Raw genomic sequence first — 22,473 nt, 5'->3', positions numbered from 1 at the left:
CTTATTAACTATTGGTTGGTTTTAAAAGTAATACTTTGAAAGTAGTGTGCATAGTATTAATTGGAGGGTACAATTGAAAAGAAAAAGTTATTATTGCATTGGAAACTGAAAGTGACATTCATTTTAAAACAATTTTTTTTGGCTAAAGCGACACTTATTTTAAAACGGAGGGAGTACAACCTAGATCCATGTCATCGTTGAGCATGTCATATGTCAAGTGCTCTTGTAATTTCTTCTGTAACATTTTTTGGAGTTGTCATTTCTTTGACATTATTGATAGATTCCACACTATTGAACATTATGACATCCATCTAAACTTTAACCCACATTCCCTTTTAATTTATGACTTCATCTACACTATAACATTATGCCATTCATCTAAACCTTTGACCCACAAACTAAAATTCCCTTTTAATGCATATCAAGAATATGTGGTTAAAATTTCAAATCGGGAATAGGTCGCATTCGTCCTCTATCTAGGAACATAAATACCTTGATTATTTTCTTGGCTATTAATGAAGATATTGTACTCTAGAATGTGACCCTAGACAAACATTTATTGCCGACAATTGAACTTTTGACAATTTAGAGGCTAACTTTGGCTCCACGACTTGTCAAATCTAAAAGCCTCAATGCTATCTGGCAATAAATTCAATTATCCTATTTATTTAACTTAAATCCTTTATTTTTTTAAAGGATAAAGTTCTTTTAATGTTTATTCTCCTATTATAGCATATGGTTTCTTTTAAGTCAAACATGTTGCCTTTCAATTATTATTATTATTTTTATCTCTCAAAAAAAATTATTATTATTTTTAATTAATTTTAAAGGTAACACTTAACCCAAAAAAAAAAAAAAAACTTAACCAAATAGTTAGGTTCAAGTAGGGATGTCAATATGACGGGGTGGGGGTGGGGAGTACTTCTCTACTTCCCATCCCACAACTCAAATTGTCCCCATCCCCATTTCCTTCCACATCAAGTTTTTCCTCCCGTCCCCACACCAAAAAAACATCATCTCGTATTAACCCTTCCATGGTCCCTGCGGATTGTCATCAGTATGACAAATTGACAATTAACTATTTTTTTTTTAATTTTTAATCAATTAGTTGGTAAAAAGTCGAGCCTAATATGACCGAAATAGGATGCAAAACACTCCTTCAAGATATTTAACATTGCTGCATTTTCTGGCATGAATTTAAACCCATGACCTTTGATTAAACTAGAAGAGATCACCTACCAACACATGAAAGTGCTCTTGGGTTCGATTCATATCAATTTGACTGTGAGGACTTGAGTTTAATTTCAGATTTCATTTTCTAACTTGGACAATCCTATATGAAAAGTGAATTATTATTTGTTTATTAATTACTCACTTTTTATATGTTAGAAAAGGAGCGTTGAGTAGTTTGGCAATCTTTCTTATAAGTATTCTATGATGCTTAAAGACTAGTTGAGTAGTTGGGATCATGCTTTCATGTAGTTGTTATTCCAACCATTTATGTATTTGTAATACAAGTGATTGTTTGATTAAGATCAAACAAATCCAAATTCAAACAAACCCTAAACCCTATTTCACTATCTGTGTATATGCATGCACCAAAAAGAACTGGGACCAGGTAGACATGAAGTCAAGTAGTAACCCCGACGACAATTATCATTGCCTTCGCCACTACCTACTCGTACTCCCATACTGGTAACACCAACAAGAAGATTCTTTCCGGCTTAAGATCTTTGGTCCAAAGGTGTTGGTGGGTTAAAGACTTGAACGTTGTTCTGTAACTCCACGTTTTGGATGGTTTACTTGCAAGCACTCTGACAATCAATTAAGCAAGTTTGTAGGTGTGAGATTTTAGGGTTAGAATATAGTGCACCTAGTCCGGAGTTAGGCTTTATTGCAGGAGGATCAGGGTTTTACGATCCCAAAACCATGATTGGACCATTTTCTTAGAGGCCATGGTTGAGTGTGCCTATAGGGCAAGCCTATGTTGTGGTCCTTACGAGCAAGTAACTTAGGATAACCCGGTATGTTAGTGGATTCGGTATTGACCCATTCCAAAACACTCGATATTTTGAATTATATAATTTAAATTAAAATATGCATCTTTGAACTTACTAATCGTGATTGAACGATCATCGAAGTTTCAAATACGTGGATTTATATAGAATTGCCATAACTTATAAGAAATGCATTCGAGTAGTTGCGACTAGATAAATTTGAAGGCAGTCTAGGCATCAAGTCTTGTGACTACCATTCTTTTTCAACCGATAAAAGGGTTACCGATCAATGGCAAAAGAAATGTATTATTAGCTAAAAGGACCACCATATTTAAGAGGTGGTTTGAAATTTAATGCATCCGGAAAAAATTCCTTGGTGCTAATGTCTGGTGTCACTATAGTTAGTTGTGTGTCACTGTAAAGACATTCTATCCTTTTGAGGCTTGAAGGTTTCCTATTGGACAGCTGTGTGACCTATAATCTCATCATTAGTATTCTTCATCTTATCAGTAGAAGAATGATTGTAACACTTAATTATATTGGATTTAAGTTCTCACTGTCAGTTTTGTTAAAAGAGAGATAGATACAACTTGGTGAAGCAGGAAGGAGAGAATGAGAGGAAGGAGAAGATCCAAATTCAAAAAAACAAGGTGTACTTTTCGGATCGGTGGTATGACCCAGTGGCTTGTATGAGTTACAATTGATTTTTTTTCCACTGTTCCCTTTATATTTGTTGATGGGGTTGAAGTACTCCTTGTACCTCCCTTTGATAAAATTTTGCTTATAAAAAAATTTACTAGTTACACCTTTTACGTGGGATTTAAGTTGTTTTTGTTCTTCTTTTACATCTTGATTTTTTAAACAAACTAATTTTTACATCTTGGTTTTTTATATTTTTCAAATATATAAAGTTATAGAAATCCAAGTTTTTTTTTCTTCAACTAGCAGAATATCCCTACAGGAGCACGGGGTCGCGCGTTGCACTCCATTTTTGGGATATGACGTAATAGTGTAAAATGTTGGAAAATCACAAGATTTCATAGGTTTGTATGCCCCATAAATTACCAACAAAATTAAGTCCTCTTATTAATATATGAGTAAAAATAGACATGTATGTAAATTAAAAAAAGACCCTCATATCAATATATGCGTAAAAATATAAGCATATGTATAAATTACAAAAAGTCCTCTTATCAATACATGTGTAACTATGTGAGATTTTGTGATTCTGCTACATCAGCAAATCCGAATCACAAAAACAAGTTAAGAGTGAGGGGAAAAAAGTGAATGGATCGGAAAGAAGTGATAAAAAGGAAATGTGAATAGTACAAAATCTAAAAAGTACATTTCAATAGATGAATTGTGTTTTCCTTAAAAAAAAAAAAAGATGAAATGTGTTTTAAAAGCTAAACCAAATAGTATTTTGGTGAAAGTACATTTACATTGATGAAGTGTATTTGAAAAGTTAAATCATATACTTTCTCCGTCCTAAATTATAAGCCGCATTGCAAATTTTTTTAAAAACGAACTACCTAAAACAAAAATATGCAGTATGTGACTCTTCCCAACCAATGTTTTCATTATAATTATGTGTGGTGTTTATGATGGTACACAACTAAAGTACTCTGTAGCGACGGCACGACAATTTTTTTTTTTTAAGAAGTCAAACTATCCCACTAAAATTGATACCAAGAAGAATCGAACTTGAGACATAACACCGCAATCACTACTATGAAGATGTATTATTCTCTCTATCCACAAGGCTCTTTATATCGGGAGTGGATTTCCTCCAGTGTATTTTCCCCTTTATATCTTCCACCATTACTATAATACCATACACCAACACCCTTTTCTTATTTCGGATAACCTCTGCTCTATTTTTGTGAAATTATTGTTAATAAATTGATTGAATAATCGGCAACAATCAAGTGGTTCACCTCGAGGTCAACCACTGAGTGTTTTTTTCACTCATCCTACCACCATAACTTTAGTTTCCGATCAAATGCCACCTTATATATGTAGGATTGAAATCACTGTTTCAAATACCCCACAACACAATCAAATGTAGTAAGAAACACCATTTGTAATAGTGAAAATTTTCCTTAAAAGTCTGTATGCTAAATGAATGTTCCTAATTGGTGTTATTCTCATGAGAAATGCTAGGGTCACACCCAGTAACACTCTCTTTTACCACACCCAATAAAAATCAGCCATGTGTCCCATTTTTTTAATTCAATTTACTTGTTACCTCCTCATCCTGTTTCTAAAAGAAAAAGAACAGACAATTTTTAGCAGTTTCATTGCGATCCATGTAACATTATTTAAGGTAGAGTAGATTTCCTTTGGATTGCTGTTTTTTGAAATTTTATGATATTGTGGATGATTTTCTGTACATTTTTTGGATCGGAATCCTAGATCCCGCCACCACCGCCGTTCATTGTTTCTGTGAAACGAGAGAGAGAGCACTGCATCTAGGTTTTTATATATTCTGTAAAGTGCCTCAAGTGTTAAATTGAATCAAACTGCAATACATAGATATTGCTGGCAATTGAGCAATAATTTTTGCGATTCAGATCCAAACTGCAATACACTTCTTCTTTTTCTTTTTCTTTTTTCTCTCAAAAAAAAAAAAATCAAACAACAGGATGAGTAAGTAACAGGTAAATTGAATTAAAAAAATGGGACACATGGCTTATTTTTATTGGGTGTGTTAAAAGAGAGTGTTAGTGGGTGTGACCCTAGCATTTCTCTATTCTCATTTCAATACCAAATACCCAACAAAGTGCATAAAAACAAAACTATACAATAGAAGCAAGCAATCTTTTGCTTAAGGGGTCATTCGAAAAGACACCTTCCCATGTTTTCACAATTTGAGGCCATCTTTTACTTCCATTTCTTTATAAGAGAACAAAAGCATGACTACAAACCATTCATTTTCATCAACTTTTTAACCATAAACTGCCATTACTAAAAGCAAACATGATATTATATAAAATTCAACTGAAAAATACATCAACATTATTACTAAACAAAAAAACACACTTACTTTTGAAGCCATACCTCTTTGCCTTTTGCACTATACTACTTCATAATGCAAATATTCCAAAACAACAAAAAAATGTCTAAAATTTTTATGAAACACTGACACAGACACCAGGCACGACACCAACATATTTGATAAAAGAACATTATTAAATATAACCACATGTGTCTCGGACACCAGACACTAATAGTCACGTCTTCAAATCTGAAGTGTTCGTGTTACATACTATACTATCGCTAAATGTATAGCAACTTTGAAGCATGTGGCGAGTTAGAGGCCTGCAATGGTGGTGTGGTATAACCATGTTGTTGTCCATGCCTTTTTGAACCATAATTTGTCTCTCCTGGAAACCTTGCCACTTGAGAATTAGTATTGTTTTTGTTTCTGCTACTAATTTTTGGACTTAAACTTTGTTTCTCATAAGTTATAAAGGCATCACCAGAAACTCTAACAGCTTTGTGGCTCTTGCATCCCAACAACATGCCAGGCCGCCGCCTCGGTGTCTCCTTAGCAACCTTTGGTTTCATTGGTGTCCTTATTGGACTTCTTATTGTAAACTCAGACATTTGATCTTCACAATCTGACATAACTGCAGCACTTGCAGTCACCACACTCCATTCTATGCTTGCTTCACTAGGCGCGTAACAATTCGGGCTAAGGCAACTTGAAGCAGCATCTGATGTCTGTCTAGTAAGAAAATTGTTGTTGGAGGGTTTTCCTTTGAGACTCTCAATCTCAAATAAATCTGAACTTGCATCACTTGCAGCATCATCATCATCACCATAGTTTGCATTATCAATTTCTTCCATTTTTGGAAATATCAACCTCTTATCATTGGTCAATGAACTTCTTTTGTTATTGATCAATATTGGATTTGGTGATCCAAATACTTCAAGTGATTTTCTTGGTGTCTTTTCTTCATCTAATGGATTTTGCATTTGAACAAGATGATTTCTTGAGTTAGAAGCCAAACTATTCATTTCATTGTTTAATCCTACCCTTAACTTCTCTTGCTTTTGAAAGTAAACATCTTTATTGATCAAGATTTCTGAGCTAGGCTTTCTTATTCTGACTGAAAGATCATCATCAAGACCAAGATTGAACACTTTTTTCGGCGTTGTTTTACCTTGAACTGCACCATACTTAGAAGTTTTGTTATTAAAACTGATTTCACTTGCATGGTCATTGATATCAACAGAATTCTTATCAGAACAAGAGCATTTGAGACGAAGACTCGATAGAACACTCTTGCCATGCTCTTTTTCTTTGCTATTCCCTATAGAATTTCTCACTCCACTCTTTAAGAGTGCATTTTGGCTATTCCATGTTGACACAGAGCTAATACTTGGAGTTCCATACTCAACTTGGTACTTTCTAGTTTCTATAGCCATTGTTTCCTTTCTCTGAGGAAGGTACTTTGTAGAAGGTCTTGGAGTATCAACTTCTCCTCTATTGAAGTATTTTTCAGCTCCAAATACTCCAATTTCTTCTGCCTTTTCCACTTGATGAAGAGGGGAGTTTCTATGGTTGATAAAGGGATTGATTGTTTGGCTTGATTCACCAATTTTTGGTATAAACTTTCCTTCTTTCATATTCAAGTATGGAGAGAAAACAGCATCATGGAGGTGGTTTTTATTGTTACTGTTTTCAGTGTTGAAAGTTTGCATTTGATGAAGGTTGGTTTTGGTAGTGGAAGTTAAAGTAAACATTGTTGATGGAAATTATGTTGAGTACACAAACAAAAAGAGAAAATGGCCCAAAACAACTTGTTTCAAGAAAGATTAATAATAGAAAAACAAGAAAGAGGAACAGAATCAGAGAATAGAAAAATAGTATTATTATTATGGCAAGTTTAAGAACAAAGAGATAGAAAAGTACGGAACAATTGTTTATCTAGTTAAGGAAAAAACTTGAAAGGAAAACTAATCATATGTGATGAAAAGGCTAAAGTTGGAGAGAGGAAAGGAAAATGGACAAGAGAGAATGTAAAGTGAAGGGATGATTGGTTTGGTTGAGTAGTGTGTTAAGGAGTAGCACTATATGTAGGCTAGTGGAGTATGCAAGTGTCAAAGCAGGTAGGGGCCATGACACATGGTCATATTTTTCAGGTGGATTTATTGCTCATAAACTATATTTTTTATAAATTTTTATTTGTTTTCATAATAACATGAATTAGAGATACATTTGGTGGAGAAATGTTATTTAAACAATCAAAGTTTGACAATGTATTTTATAATTAGGGTTTTGTTTTTTTAAGGATAATTAAGGTTTTGTTAACGAGTGTTCTAAGAGCATTGTTTAAGAATTCTATTAAAAAAAAATCTTAAAAATACAAGTTGTTTCTTTAATCAATGCAACGATTACACAATTTTTTTTATACAAACTTTATACTTTTAGTACTTTAGCTAATACTCTAAAGCCACTCGGTAACATTCCCTTTATAATTATTCATTTGATTCAAGAAGAATGAAAAAACTAATAAAAAAACAAAATTGCATCTATATATAAATAGGTTGTTGGACAAACAAAATGTTTGTCTAAATAATATTTCTCTATTTGGTGAGTAATATGGATAACAAGTTTAGATGCTAAAATTAATAATTCTATTATATTGGAAACCATATGAGTTGTCTCCTTTCTGAGAGAGGGTAGCAATTACCAGAGAGAAACATTCTACTAGGTACAATTTTGTTCGAAACCGACAAAACAAAAATGATACGATGTTTGTCCTAGACCTAGAATGGAAGCAGAACCTCCCTCAATATAGTATAGTACCCCTGTTCATATGTTCCTAATTTAAGTCTAACTTGTTTTGACTCTCATTGTTAACTCTACTCTATTTTTTATTTTTTTATTTTACAAGTCTACCCTAGTTAAATACTACACTTTTTGTTTATACTTAAAAATAAAAAGTAAGCTTAGTTGAGAACCGAAAACACACAAATCCCACTTAGCCAAATGAAGGTTAGCGGAATGAAAAAATTGTTGAACACTAAACAACCGAGTCTTTCTCAAATCCACATAATTTCATCATGAAAGTTACGGAAGTGTTAGAAATAGTCTAAATCAAGTGGAACTTAACACTTTAGTGTTTTACTTTGTATTCCATGTTTCCATTAACTAAAACATTTATTTTAATGGAAACAATGTTCCAAGGAAGTGAAGTACATGTGGATAGAGGAAATGAAAAACTCGGCAAAGAGGATATCAAGCTAAACATGGGGCGCCACTTACTCCCACCAACGGAAAGAATCACACATTAAAATGGCGGAGCAAAGGGTAAATTCAGTAGGCCATGATATTTTCACTAATAGGACTAGTGTTGCCTATAAATACCACACTTATACATTTAATTGAACACACTCAATCAATTATTTCTCCATCTTAAATTATAAGTCGTTTTACAATACTAATAAAATATTAAATGTGTTATAAATATTTTATTATGGATGCCCCACCAACCATGTCCCACCAACCATTTGTATACTCCCACCAACCCATTTCTATGCTTATAAATAGGGAGCATTGCAATACAAATGAAGAAGTAAGAAACGAATCTTTCTCTCATTTTTCTCTCTTTCTTTCATTTATATTTTCATAACAGTCATCAATCTATATTTTTATAACACGTTATCAGCACGATAGTTTCTACCAAAAGTTTACACTACTACTAGGTATATTACCTTTACTCATCACTTTAATATCATTACTTAATATTACTATGTATATCATTTATCTTTATCATCTTAATATTATTATTATCTGCCCCGGTTATAGAAAACTGGCAATCCGTCAAGTGATTTATAACTAGAGTGGCTATTATTGTTATTATTACTTTACCTCTTATTATAGAAAACTGGCAACTCGTCAACTGATCTATAATAAGTATGGATATTATTATTTTAAGTGGTGATCTAAAATCTCATATATACTATATTATCACGAAAGATAATTTCGAGTAGTGATACTAACTTTTATATTTAATGGAGGTCTAAAACCTCATATATACTATATTATCACGAAAGATAATTTCGAGTAGTGATACTAACTTTTATATTTAATGGAGGTCTAAAACCCCATTTATAATATTGATTCATGAGACAGATAAATAAAATTTAATGTGATTATCATATATATTCATTTACCATATATGTTGTCTTGTGATTTTCTATACTACTCATGTGTCCGAACTTATATGATATTTAACACTTAAAATATTTTTCTCATTATCCAACAGTCATGAACAGTGAAATCAACTGTCATGAACAGTGAAATCAACGGTCATGAACAGTGATTTCAACGGGCATGAACAGTGTTTTAACGGCTATGAACAGTGAAATTAACGGTAACAATAACAGTCATTTTTACAAAATTCACTCTATAAATACCTCACCTTCATTCATTATTTTCACATCTCATAATATTTACTCATACTTACAAAATGGCTAAAATCTTTTTCCTATGCATCACACTACTTATGATTATTGTGTTCTTCATCTTTTTCACCCATATTGAAGAATTAGGAAAAGATTTTGTGGAATTAGCTATAATTTGCGTTTTACCATTATTTGGCTTAGCTTGTGTGGTTACTTTTTGTTTTGATAGAGACTTAGATTAAATACTATTATGTTTTGTAATCATTATATTTTGTAATCGTTGCTATTAATTAAAATGGAATTTTTATTTTCGTCATATATATATATATATATATATATATATATATTGAACGTTAATTATGCTCTTCTGTATTATAGATAAGAATCATGTCGAACCTTGCAAAACTTGATTTTGAGGCTCTTAATATTTCGGGAAAAAATTATCTGGCTTGGGCCCTTGATGCCGAAATTCATTTAAATGCCGAAGGTCATGGAAATACTATTAAAGAAGGAAACAAAACAACTGATCAACAAAAGGCTAAGGCCATGATATTCCTTCGTCACCACCTTCATCAGGATCTAAAAAATGAATACCTTACCGTAAAAGATCCAGAAATTCTTTGGAACAATCTAAAAGAAAGGTTTGACCATCAAAAAACTGTCATTCTTCCTAAAGCTCGTTACGAATGGATGCATTTATGTTTACAAGACTTTAAGTCTGTAACCGAATATAACTCAGCTGCATTTAAAATTACTTCTCTATTGACATTGTGTGGAGAAAAAGTGACTGATGCGGATATGTTAGAGAAAATGTTCTCCACTTTTCATGCATCTAATGTGCTCCTGCAGCAGCAATACCGCGAAAAGGGTATTAAAAAGTATTCTGACTTGATATCTTGCCTGCTTGTGGCAGAACAAAATAACGAGCTTTTGATGAAAAATCACGCGGCCTGTCCCACTGGTAGTGCTCCATTCCCAGAAGTGAATTTTGCAACGCATGATCACTATGGACAAACTCGTGGTCGTGGTCGTGGCCATGATCGTGGACGTGGACGTGGATGTGGTCGTAGTCTTAATCGTAATTACAATGGAGATTACAAAACCCTTAATCGTAATTACAATGGAGGTAACAAAAACACATTTTCTCACCAGAAGATGAAAAATGTTGGAAAGAATGAGATTGGTCAAAGAAGCAAAAATAATGAGAGTATTTGCTATCGTTGTGGAGGCAAAGGCCATTGGAGTCGTACCTGTCGTACGCCAAAACATCTTGTTGATCTTTACTGTAACACCCCGTTTTCCCAACATAAAAATTTCATTTTAAAATCAGAGTATTTCGATCACAACGGAATGTCACATACTTCATTTAAATCATAAAATGGATAATAATAATAATCCTTCAAATTCAACATCATGAAAAATCTTAAACTATTGCAGCGGAAATTAGTTCAACGTTTAAAAGTCTTGGCACGCAGGCCTTATTGAAAAATCTCATAAATTAGTTCATGAAAGAGACACGTAAGGAATAGAAGTAAATGCAAGCCCCCATCCCGTTACGTATCAGAGCACCTAGACACCAACTAAGAGTCCACTCATGAACGCCTCTAATCTTTATTACCTGCACATTACCCACGGTCGAGGCAACATATACGCAGAAGGGGTGAGATTTCATAATCAATACATTAAGCATATAATCCAATAAAATGCATTTAACAACTTAAACATTAATAACATGTCAACAATTAACAATCAGTATATTTTTCATGTCATAACAAATACAATCATCAAAAATCATTACTAATTTTCATCACAAATCATAATCAACTTAACACTCAACCTGACGACACAACTCATCTTTGACCATGCAACTCTATCAACTCAACAACAACTTGACAACACGACTCATCCTTGACCATGCAACTCTATCAACTCGACAACAACTCGACAACTTAGACATCATGAACTTCTTGATATGCAAATGCATGTGGTACTAATCAGCAACAAAATGAGCATAATAGGCTCTTCAACGTGTGAGCACAAAGGCTGCCGGGCCTAAAGCCCCCAACTTTAATGAGCACAAAGGCTGCTGGGCCTAAAGCCCCCAACTTTAATGAGTATGCAATGAACTCAACTCCCAACGACTTAGACAACGACGTGTACAACTCATATGACTCATAATCTTGGACAACTTCTTAAATTCCAACAACATAGACCGACTCATGCAACCTCAAGACACTAACAGTCGATAACAGAAAACAGCAACAACATACAACAATTAACAACGCTTGAATGTGTTAACATTCACGTAAAGAATTATTTACATCAATATAAATATCATAAAACATCATTATAGCATTCATGCAGCAACACTTCTAATTTCAGTCACCATAACAGACTTCCGGAGCTTATGAAAGCATCCTAAACAGCTCTCTAACTTACTTCTAAGGTCATCTCAAGACTACACGTGCGAAAGGATCGCATCGGGACAATTTTGGGCAACTAACAGCCTAACTCGCAGTGGCGAGTAACTTCACTCGCAATGGCGAGCAAAGTGTGCATTCTGGGTGCCTACGTATTTACTCGCAGTGGCGAGTTATTCTGCTCGCGGTTGCGAGCTCACAGGTCACTCGCAGTTGCGAGTGCATTGCTCGCAGTTGCGAGTTCTGGGTTCTAGCTCGCAGAGGCGAGTGTTCTTGCTCGCAGGTGCGAGCGATGAATGTCAGTACGGCCAGAAACCTAAAAATTCCAACTTTTCACTTAATCTCCTAATTCTAACCTCAATTTAACATCTAATTATCATCTTATGGTATAACTAAGTTCTGTACACTAATTTAGCATCAACCTAACATCTTTTCATGATTCAATCATCAAATTCGGTCTTAAACCTAATTCCCAATTCTCACCAAAACTTAACCTAATCATGCTAAATTCATCCTATAGAATCATACCCTTACCTTGTATTTGCAGAATCGATAGCCTCTCCCTCTGGTTCTCCTATTCTGACTTTTCTCCCTTTTCTCCAAAAGCGTTTCACGTAAAAACGTTTCCCACTTATGTCTGTATTATTTATTTACTCTTATTACTCATCTCACCTATAAACTTACTCTTTCCACCTCACAGCCTAACTTCTAATATTTTTATTTTATTTCTAATATCTTATTTTATTTAATAATAAAATAAGTCACACCAACATAACAACTTCACAACATCCTATACTCCACATAATTTCTTCATAAATCGTATAACTTACTCAAATCATAAATCACATAAATTACTCAAATTATAAATCATATAAGCATATATTTATAAATATATTCTAAACTTCATTGAATTAATTAAATAGTTAAGACGGGCGTTACAACTCTCCCCAACTTATAGAATTTTCGTCCTCGAAAATTTACCTCAAGAAAACAACTCTGGATAAGACTCCATCATCTTACTATCTAGCTCCCATGTCAGGCTTTCACCAGTCGCTCCACCCCAAACAACTCTCACTAGAGGAATCTCCTTGCCTCTCAACGTCTTCATCTTGCGATCATCAATCCTCAAGGGTAAGGTCTCTACCGTAAGGTTGTCTCTAACTTGCACATCATCACTCTGAATCACATGGGACGGGTCTGGAACATACTTCCTCAATTGCGACACATGAAACACATCATGCAAATTCGATAAATGAGGTGGTAAGCCAACTCTATAAGCCACCGTGCCAATTCTCTCGGATATCTGATAAGGACCAATAAACTTTGGAGTCAACTTCTTTGACTTCAATGCACGACCGACACCGGTCGTTGGAGTAACTCTCAAGAACACATGGTCTCCCTCTTGAAACTCAAGGTCTTTCTTACGCTTATCATGGTAGCTCTTCTGTCGACTCTGCGACGCTTTCATCTTCTCTTGAATCATCTTCACCTTCTCAGTAGTCTGTTGAACAATTTCTGGTCCTAGAACCACACTTTCACCGGTCTCAAACCAACACAACGGAGTCCTACACCTCCGACCATACAAAGCCTCGAAGGGTGCCATCCCAATACTTGAATGATAGCTGTTATTATAAGTGAACTCTATCAACGGAAGATGACTATCCCAAGTTCCACCTTGCTCAAGTACACAAACTCTCAACAAGTCTTCGAGTGACTGAATCGTTCTTTCCGACTGACCATCTGTTTGAGGATGATAAGCCGAACTCAATCTCAACTTAGAGCCTAAAGCCTCTTGCAAACTCTTCCAAAATCTAGAAGTAAATCTTGGATCTCTATCTGATACGATGCTTGAAGGAACACCATGCAATTTCACTATGTCTCGAATATAAATCTCTGCCAACTGAGCCACAGGAAAACTAATATTAATCGGAAGGAAATGTGCCGACTTCGTCAATCTGTCAACAATCACCCAAATAGCGTCATTTCCCTTAGGAGTATTCGGTAAACTTGTCACAAAATCCATGGATATACTATCCCATTTCCATTCTGGTACATCTAACGGTGTCATCAACCCAGCAGGTTTCTGATGCTCTACCTTCGACTTCTGACAAATCAAACAAGAGTACACAAATTGTGCCACATCACGTTTCAATCCTGACCACCAAAACAGCTTCTTTAAATCATGATACATCTTTGTAGCTCCCGGATGAATGCTCAAGCTACTCCTATGACTCTCTTCCAGAATCATCCTTTTTATCTCATCATTGTCTGGAATACAAATCCTACCTCGGAACCTCAACACACCTCGATCATCGACTTTAAAGTCACCATCTTCAGTTTGATTACTAGCAACCAACAAGTCCACAAACTTAACATCACCCTTCTGTGCATCTCTAATACTTTTCAAGAAATCGTTATCAATTTTCAGCATTCCTAACTTAACGCTCCGAGACGACATTTCACAAACTAAGCTCATATCTCTAAACTGTTCAAGTAGTTCAAATTCCTTCACCATCATAGCAGACATATGTAAACTCTTCCTACTTAAGGCATCCGCAACAACATTAGCCTTACCCGGATGGTAATTCAAACTAAAGTCATAATCCTTCAACAATTCGAGCCACCGCCGCTGTCGCATATTCAGTTCTTTCTGATCAAACAAATACTTCAAGCTCTTGTGATCACTAAACACCTCAAATCTCGAACCATGCAAGTAATGTCTCCAAATCTTAAGGACAAATACGACTGCAGCTAACTCAAGGTCATGAGTAGGATAGTTTCGTTCATGAGTTCTCAACTGTCTTGATGCATAAGCAACAACTTTACCATCTTGCATAAGCACTCCGCCTAAGCCCAATTTGGACGCATCACAATACACCGCAAAAGGTTCATCAGGTTTTGGCAAAATCAAAACTGGAGCCGTCGTCAAACGCTTCTTCAATTCATTAAAACTATTCTCACAATGAACATCCCACACAAGGTTTTACCTTTACACGTCAACTGTGTTAACGGAAGTGCCAACTTAGAAAATCCTTCTATAAATCTTCGATAGTATCCTGCCAAACCCAAAAAGCTTCTAATCTCTGTAACTGACTTAGGAGTCTCCCATTGTGATACTGCTTCAACTTTAGATGGATCGACTGCAATACCACTACCAGAAATAACATGGCCCAGAAAACTTACCTCGTTCAACCAGAATTCACACTTAGACAATTTAGCATACAACTTCTTCTCTTTCAGCACTTGCAAAACGACTTTCAAATGTTCTGCATGTTCTTCTTCTGTCTTAGAGTAAATCAAAATATCATCGATGAACACAACCACAAAGCGATCCAAAAATGCATGGAAAATGCGATTCATATAATCCATAAACACGCCAGGCGCATTACTCACACCAAAAGGCATCACCTTATATTCATAATGACCATATCGCGTCCTAAAGGCCGTCTTCTGCATATCTTCATCTTTTACTTTAATCTGATGATAACCCGACCTTAAATCAATCTTGCTGAACACACGTGCACCCACCAGCTGGTCCATCAAATCATCAATTCTAGGAAGTGGATATCTATTCTTTATAGTTACTTTATTTAGTTGTCGATAATCAATGCACAACCTCATACTTCCATCTTTCTTCTTAACCAACAATACCGGCGCTCCCCAAGGTGAAACACTCGGTCTAATGAACTTCTTATCTAGCAAATCCTCCAACTGTTTCTTCAACTCAGCCAACTCAGAAGCTGACATACGGTAAGGTGTCATAGACACAGGCTTCGTTCCCGGAACAAGGTCAATAGAAAATTCAACTTCTCTTTCCGGTGGTACATCAGGGATTTCATCAGGGAAGACTTCAGGAAAATCACACATCACTTGCAACTTATCAATCACTGCTTGATTCTCCAATGATAAGGATGCCATCAAGGAAAACATCAAGATCCCATCGCGTTCTAATTGCTTCAGCTGCTTAGTAGACAAAAATTCTGCTCCACTTTCCTCTTCAGCAGAAGAGAAACGCACCGACTTACTAAAACAATTAATGAGAACATGGTTGTACTCTAACCAGTTCATACCAAGGATTACATCCATTCCACTCAGAGGCAGACAAACTAAATCAATCTTAAAATCACGATCAAACATAGACAAAGGACATCGTAAACAAACAAGAGAAGTAGTCACCGAACCCTTAGCTGGAGTTTCGACGACCATCTCTCCACTCATATCAGACACAGCAAGACCCAACTTAGAAGCACAATCAAAAGCAACAAAACAATGTGTAGCACCAGTATCAATAATAGCAACTAAAGGAGTATTGTTAATATAACAAGTACCTCTGATCAAACGATCCTCATTTTCAGTCTGAGTACCAGTCAAAGCAAACACTTTCCCTCTAGTCTGAGTCTTCTTCGGATTCGTACACTGAGACCCAATATGACCCTCTTCCTTGCAGTTAAAACACACAATGTCCGCATGCTTACACTCTACAAGTGTATGTCCTTTACTGCCACAACGAAAGCACCGTTTAATATCCTTAGTACAAGCAGTACTCTTATGGCCTTTCTCGCCACAAGTGTAACAAACAACCTCAGCACCAGCATCCTTCTTATTAGACCTCCTCTCATCATTAGCTCTTCCTCTTCCTTTGTCAGCAGGAGCACTGTAAGGCTTTGGGCGACTTTGTTGGCCCTTACCCCGCTTCTCACTCATAATCTTATAATGAGCTTTGCTGTCATCTTCATAGATTCTACATCTGCTCACCAAAGCAGAAAAGTCACGGATCTGTTGGTAACCAATGGCTCGCTTAATATCAGCACGCAAACCATTCTCAAACTTGATACACTTGGAGAACTCAGCATTGTCTCCCGTGTAGTGTGGATAGAACTGAGCCAGCTCCACAAACTTTGCTGCATACTCTGTCACCGACATGTTTCCTTGCTTAAGCTCAAGGAACTCAATCTCTTTTCTCCCGCGAACATCCTCAGGAAAATATCTGTTTAGGAATTCTCTCTTAAACACAGCCCAAGTAACAACTGCATCATCCTGCTCTAGGGTAGGTTGGAGGCTCACCCACCAGTCATCAGCTTCCTCAGCCAGCATATGCGTTCCAAAACGCACCTTCTGATCATCAGTACATTGCATAACTCTGAAAATTCTCTCAACCTCCTTGAGCCACGTCTGTGCTCCATCAGGGTCGTACCTTCCTTTGAAGGTAGGAGGATGATTTCTCAGAAAGGTCTCCAACATTCTCACATCAGCATTCGCACCAGCACCAGCATTTGGATGTTGTCCCACAGCTTGGGCTACAGCTTCCAAAGCAGCAGCAATCGCAGCATCATTTCTTCCAGCCATTCTAGTCCTCTTATAGCAATTAAGATTCGCAGCCTCCAGGTCTCTTCTCTGCACAACACACGACATTTAGAATATCATAATAGTGGTATTCCAACTCCTAAAGACACAACTCGACTCACTACTTGGCCGGACGGACCGACCTGCTCTGATACCAATTGTAACACCCCGTTTTCCCAACATAAAAATTTCATTTTAAAATCAGAGTATTTCGATCACAACGGAATGTCACATACTTCATTTAAATCATAAAATGGATAATAATAATAATCCTTCAAATTCAACATCATGAAAAATCTTAAACTATTGCAGCGGAAATTAGTTCAACGTTTAAAAGTCTTGGCACGCAGGCCTTATTGAAAAATCTCATAAATTAGTTCATGAAAGAGACACGTAAGGAATAGAAGTAAATGCAAGCCCCCATCCCGTTACGTATCAGAGCACCTAGACACCAACTGAGAGTCCACTCATGAACGCCTCTAATCTTTATTACCTGCACATTACCCACGGTCGAGGCAACATATACGCAGAAGGGGTGAGATTTCATAATCAATACATTAAGCATATAATCCAATAAAATGCATTTAACAACTTAAACATTAATAACATGTCAACAATTAACAATCAGTATATTTTTCATGTCATAACAAATACAATCATCAAAAATCATTACTAATTTTCATCACAAATCATAATCAACTTAACACTCAACCTGACGACACAACTCATCTTTGACCATGCAACTCTATCAACTCAACAACAACTTGACAACACGACTCATCCTTGACCATGCAACTCTATCAACTCGACAACAACTCGACAACTTAGACATCATGAACTTCTTGATATGCAAATGCATGTGGTACCAATCAGCAACAAAATGAGCATAATAGGCTCTTCAACGTGTGAGCACAAAGGCTGCCGGGCCTAAAGCCCCCAACTTTAATGAGCACAAAGGCTGCCGGGCCTAAAGCCCCTAACTTTAATGAGCACAAAGGCTGCCGGGCCTAAAGCCCCCAACTTTAATGAGCACAAAGGCTGCCGGGCCTAAAGCCCCCAACTTTAATGAGTATGCAATGAACTCAACTCCCAACGACTTAGACAACGACGTGTACAACTCATATGACTCATAATCTTGGACAACTTCTTAAATTCCAACAACATAGACCGACTCATGCAACCTCAAGACACTAACAGTCGATAACAGAAAACAGCAACAACATACAACAATTAACAACGCTTGAATGTGTTAACATTCATGTAAAGAATTATTTACATCAATATAAATATCATAAAACATCATTATAGCATTCATGCAGCAACACTTCTAATTTCAGTCACCATAACAGACTTCCGGAGCTTATGAAAGCATCCTAAACAGCTCTCTAACTTACTTCTAAGGTCATCTCAAGACTACACGTGCGAAAGGATCGCATCGGGACAATTTTGGGCAACTAACAGCCTAACTCGCAGTGGCGAGTAACTTCACTCGCAATGGCGAGCAAAGTGTGCATTATGGGTGCCTACGTATTTACTCGCAGGGGCGAGTTATTCTGCTCGCGGTTGCGAGCTCACAGGTCACTCGCAGTTGCGAGTGCATTGCTCGCAGTTGCGAGTTCTGGGTTCTAGCTCGCAGAGGCGAGTGTTCTTGCTCGCAGGTGCGAGCGATGAATGTCAGTACGGCCAGAAACCTAAAAATTCCAACTTTTCACTTAATCTCCTAATTCTAACCTCAATTTAACATCTAATTATCATCTTATGGTATAACTAAGTTCTGTACACTAATTTAGCATCAACCTAACATCTTTTCATGATTCAATCATCAAATTCGGTCTTAAACCTAATTCCCAATTCTCACCAAAACTTAACCTAATCATGCTAAATTCATCCTATAGAATCATACCCTTAATAGTAATGAAAATTAGTCTCACCCTTACCTTGTAATTGCAGAATCGATAGCCTCTCCCTCTGGTTCTCCTATTCTGACTTTTCTCCCTTTTCTCCAAAAGCGTTTCACGTAAAAACGTTTCCCACTTATGTCTGTATTATTTATTTACTCTTATTACTCATCTCACCTATAAACTTACTCTTTCCACCTCACAGCCTAACTTCTAATATTTTTATTTTATTTCTAATATCTTATTTTATTTAATAATAAAATAAGTCACACCAACATAACAACTTCACAACATCCTATACTCCACATAATTTCTTCATAAATCGTATAACTTACTCAAATCATAAATCACATAAATTACTCAAATTATAAATCATATAAGCATATATTTATAAATATATTCTAAACTTCATTGAATTAATTAAATAGTTAAGACGGGCGTTACATTTACCAACAATCACTTAAAAATAAAGACAAAAAGGCTAAAACTTTTTTGCATGTGAAGATGATAACCATGATTATGGTAATATGGATGTTACCCACTTAGATACTGTTGATTTCTTTGCTGATCCTGATGAAAAGATTGATCATCTCATTGGAGATGGAAGTGTCTAGAAATAGAACCCCACTAATAAATAAATAAATAATCATGTTTAAAGAGTGTCTTTTATTATCCTATGACAAAGGATTTTATGTTATGTTTTTATCTTTCTTATGCTAATGATAATAAAGTTTTATTTCTAAGTGTGTTTTCAACCTTCATTGCTAGTCATTACGCTTATCTAATTTTCACATTTATGCTTATTCCTTATTTGTTCATTTTTTTTTAGATAGAATGAGTATTAACATTAACCTCAATAATAGAGATATGTGTGTCTCGCTGATAGTGGAACAACTCATACAATTTTCAAGGATAAAAAATATTTCTCTTATTTACTAAAGCGACAAACCGATGTTAGTACTATATCTGGAAGTTCAAAAATAATTAAGGTTCCGGAAGAGCTAATGTAATATTGTGTGGAGGAACAAATTTAAACATTGATAATGCATTATATTCTCCCAAGTCTAAAAGAAATTTATTAAGTTTCAGAGATATTCGCCTAAATGGATATCATCTTGAAACAAGAAATGAAGAAAGTATTGAATATCTTTGTATTACAAGACATGAATTGGATAAAACATGTGTATTAGAAAAGCTGCCTACCTTTTCTTGTAGTTTGTACTACACTTACATTAGTACAATTGAAGCACATGCAATTGTAAACCAAAAGTTTACAAATCATGATAAATTTGAGGTTTGGCATGACCGGTTGGGCCATCCCGGGTATATAATGATGCGAAAATAATTGATAATTCTTGTGGTCATCAATTGAAGAACCAGGAGATTCTTCAATCTAATAAATTCTCATGTACCTCTTGTTCACAAGGGAAGATGATAATTCGACCATCACAAATGAAAATCAAAAACGAATCTCTAAATTTTTTAGAGCGTATACATGGTGATATTTGTGGGCCAATACACCCACCATGCGGACCAATTAGATATTTTATGGTTTTAATTGATGCATCGACTAGATGGTCACATGTTTGTTTATTATCAACTCACAACCAGGCATTTGCAAGATTGCTAGCTCAACTAATTCGAATAAGAGCTCACTTCCCTGATTATCCTGTCAAGAAAATACGACTTGATAATGCCCTCACTATGAGCTCCTTAAACTCTGTTCGTGGTCCTGCACCCAAGATGTAACACAAGGTCCGTCCATGCCCTCACTAGTTTGTCCTTAAAAGGCTTCAAAATGGTAGTTTCAACATAGTGAAGAAACTTTGGATAATCCTTACAAGAATCTTGGAATTCCAATAGATTACCTGCATATAACTCTTGAGTAGGTGATTCAACCAATTTTTCCCATGCATCAAATATGGTATCAACTAACTTACTATGCTTCTCCTCGTCGACAATCTTCTTTTGCCCATCCACCACAACAACATTTTGTTTAACTTTACAATCGGTAATGATTCTTGATCTAACATTTTTGCCAACATGGAAATAACAAAGTATTGCACTACTATCGGGGAGAACATTTTCTACAGAATTCATCATACCCGTGTCCCTGTCGGTCACTACCACCTTAGGCATATCATTATTTGGTCCAAGAAGTTTAAGCAACATTTGCAAAGCCCAAGTATAGTTATCCTCCTTCTCCGACGTCATAAATGCAAAACCAACCGAATATGTCAAATAAGTTGAGGTGACTCCAACTATTTCAAACAATGGCATCCTATACAAGTTGGTTTTGTACGTGGAATCCATTATTAAAACCGTCAGAAAATTGTTAAACAACTTTACCGATGTTGGATGAGTCCAAAATATGTCTTGAACGGTTTGACTTTCCTTTTTTTCTCTTACGTAATGAACATATCCATTCTCTTCCAACTTTGAGATTAGATATTGCATCTCCGTCAAGTCACCCCTTTTTACCTTTTTGAATTTATGACGTTCATTGTAGACTTGCTTGATATTTGTCATGGACTCTTTCCTTTTCTTCTTCAAATTTGTCAAAATATTTTTTGGTTTCACCGAAGAATCGGTCAAGTCATGTACAATCTTCTTGTCGTCCTCCGTTAATCTTCCGGCAAGAAGGTGCCCTGCTACATACGACACCATCTCATGGTTGTGAACGCCATTAAGAATAGCCAATTTCCAAGCATTGTCTTCCCTGACGACATATCCACGCACCTTGAACAAACATACACATTTTCTTGATCCCATTGCTTCATGCTTCACTTTTCTATTTGGTACTTTGTGCTCGCCGCTCCGTTCACAAACCAACTCCAACATAACATTTCTACCTTCACAAGATCTTCTAATGATAACAGTAAATCCATCCCTATTTGCTTGTCGACGGGCACAACCGATCAATTCCTTTTTATCTTTCCATGTATCTCATGTCGAAAAGAAATGAGCCGTGTCCACTTCGTTGTCACGAAGTTTCCATACATCGGAATTGACGCTTGAATTTTCTACTTTGACGAAAGCTTCAACCTTCACAGAAGCTTCGACCTTTAATAGGAGCTTCAACCTTAACGGAATCGACAACACTGTGTTTTCGATCACCCGGATCATCATCCACATTCTCAACCATATCTATAAATAAACAACATATAATTTGTAAACTAATTAATAAACATGTATCTAATATCATATAATAACATAAACAAACCACAAAAACAAAATTAAAAAAATTGTGAATTTTTTTTTTTAGACAGTAGCACTGCCAAATGAAGTTTTGAAAAAATTTCTAAGTTACCAGCGGCAGTTAACAGCCGATGATACCCAGCGGTAGTTAACTGCCGCTCATTCTCGTGACAGTACAAAAAAAAACAGAAAAAAGCA

The 22,473-nt window shown here is 35.8% G+C and overlaps 2 protein-coding genes and 1 pseudogene across 2 annotated transcripts; 1 reads left to right on the top strand and 2 right to left on the bottom strand.

The window, feature by feature from the left end:
* Nucleotides 1–4,964: 4,964 nt before the first annotated feature.
* On the bottom strand, nt 4,965–7,053 carry LOC146899514 (protein PHYTOCHROME KINASE SUBSTRATE 1-like). Its single transcript, XM_085736060.1, has one exon. It carries the CDS (start codon nt 6,747–6,749, stop codon nt 5,277–5,279), a length of 1,473 nt encoding a protein of 490 aa, XP_085592186.1. The 5' UTR covers nt 6,750–7,053; the 3' UTR covers nt 4,965–5,276.
* A 2,750-nt stretch (nt 7,054–9,803) lies between these two features.
* Nucleotides 9,804–19,691, top strand: LOC146899513 (uncharacterized). The gene is made up of 2 exons (XM_085736800.1): nt 9,804–10,701; nt 19,624–19,691. Exons 1-2 carry the CDS (start codon nt 9,804–9,806, stop codon nt 19,689–19,691), a joined length of 966 nt encoding a protein of 321 aa, XP_085592926.1.
* Nucleotides 19,692–20,790: 1,099 nt separating this feature from the next.
* LOC146899512 (protein FAR1-RELATED SEQUENCE 5-like) lies at nt 20,791–22,212 on the bottom strand (annotated as a pseudogene).
* Nucleotides 22,213–22,473: the final 261 nt, after the last annotated feature.

This window comes from Medicago sativa, chromosome 8 (assembly GCF_051527215.1).
Source record: "Medicago sativa cultivar Bolivia chromosome 8, Bolivia_mono, whole genome shotgun sequence".
In the NCBI taxonomy this organism is placed as follows: Eukaryota; Viridiplantae; Streptophyta; class Magnoliopsida; order Fabales; family Fabaceae; genus Medicago; species Medicago sativa.
Note: the sequence above shows the minus strand (reverse complement) of the source record. Positions and strands in the feature narration are given on the sequence as shown.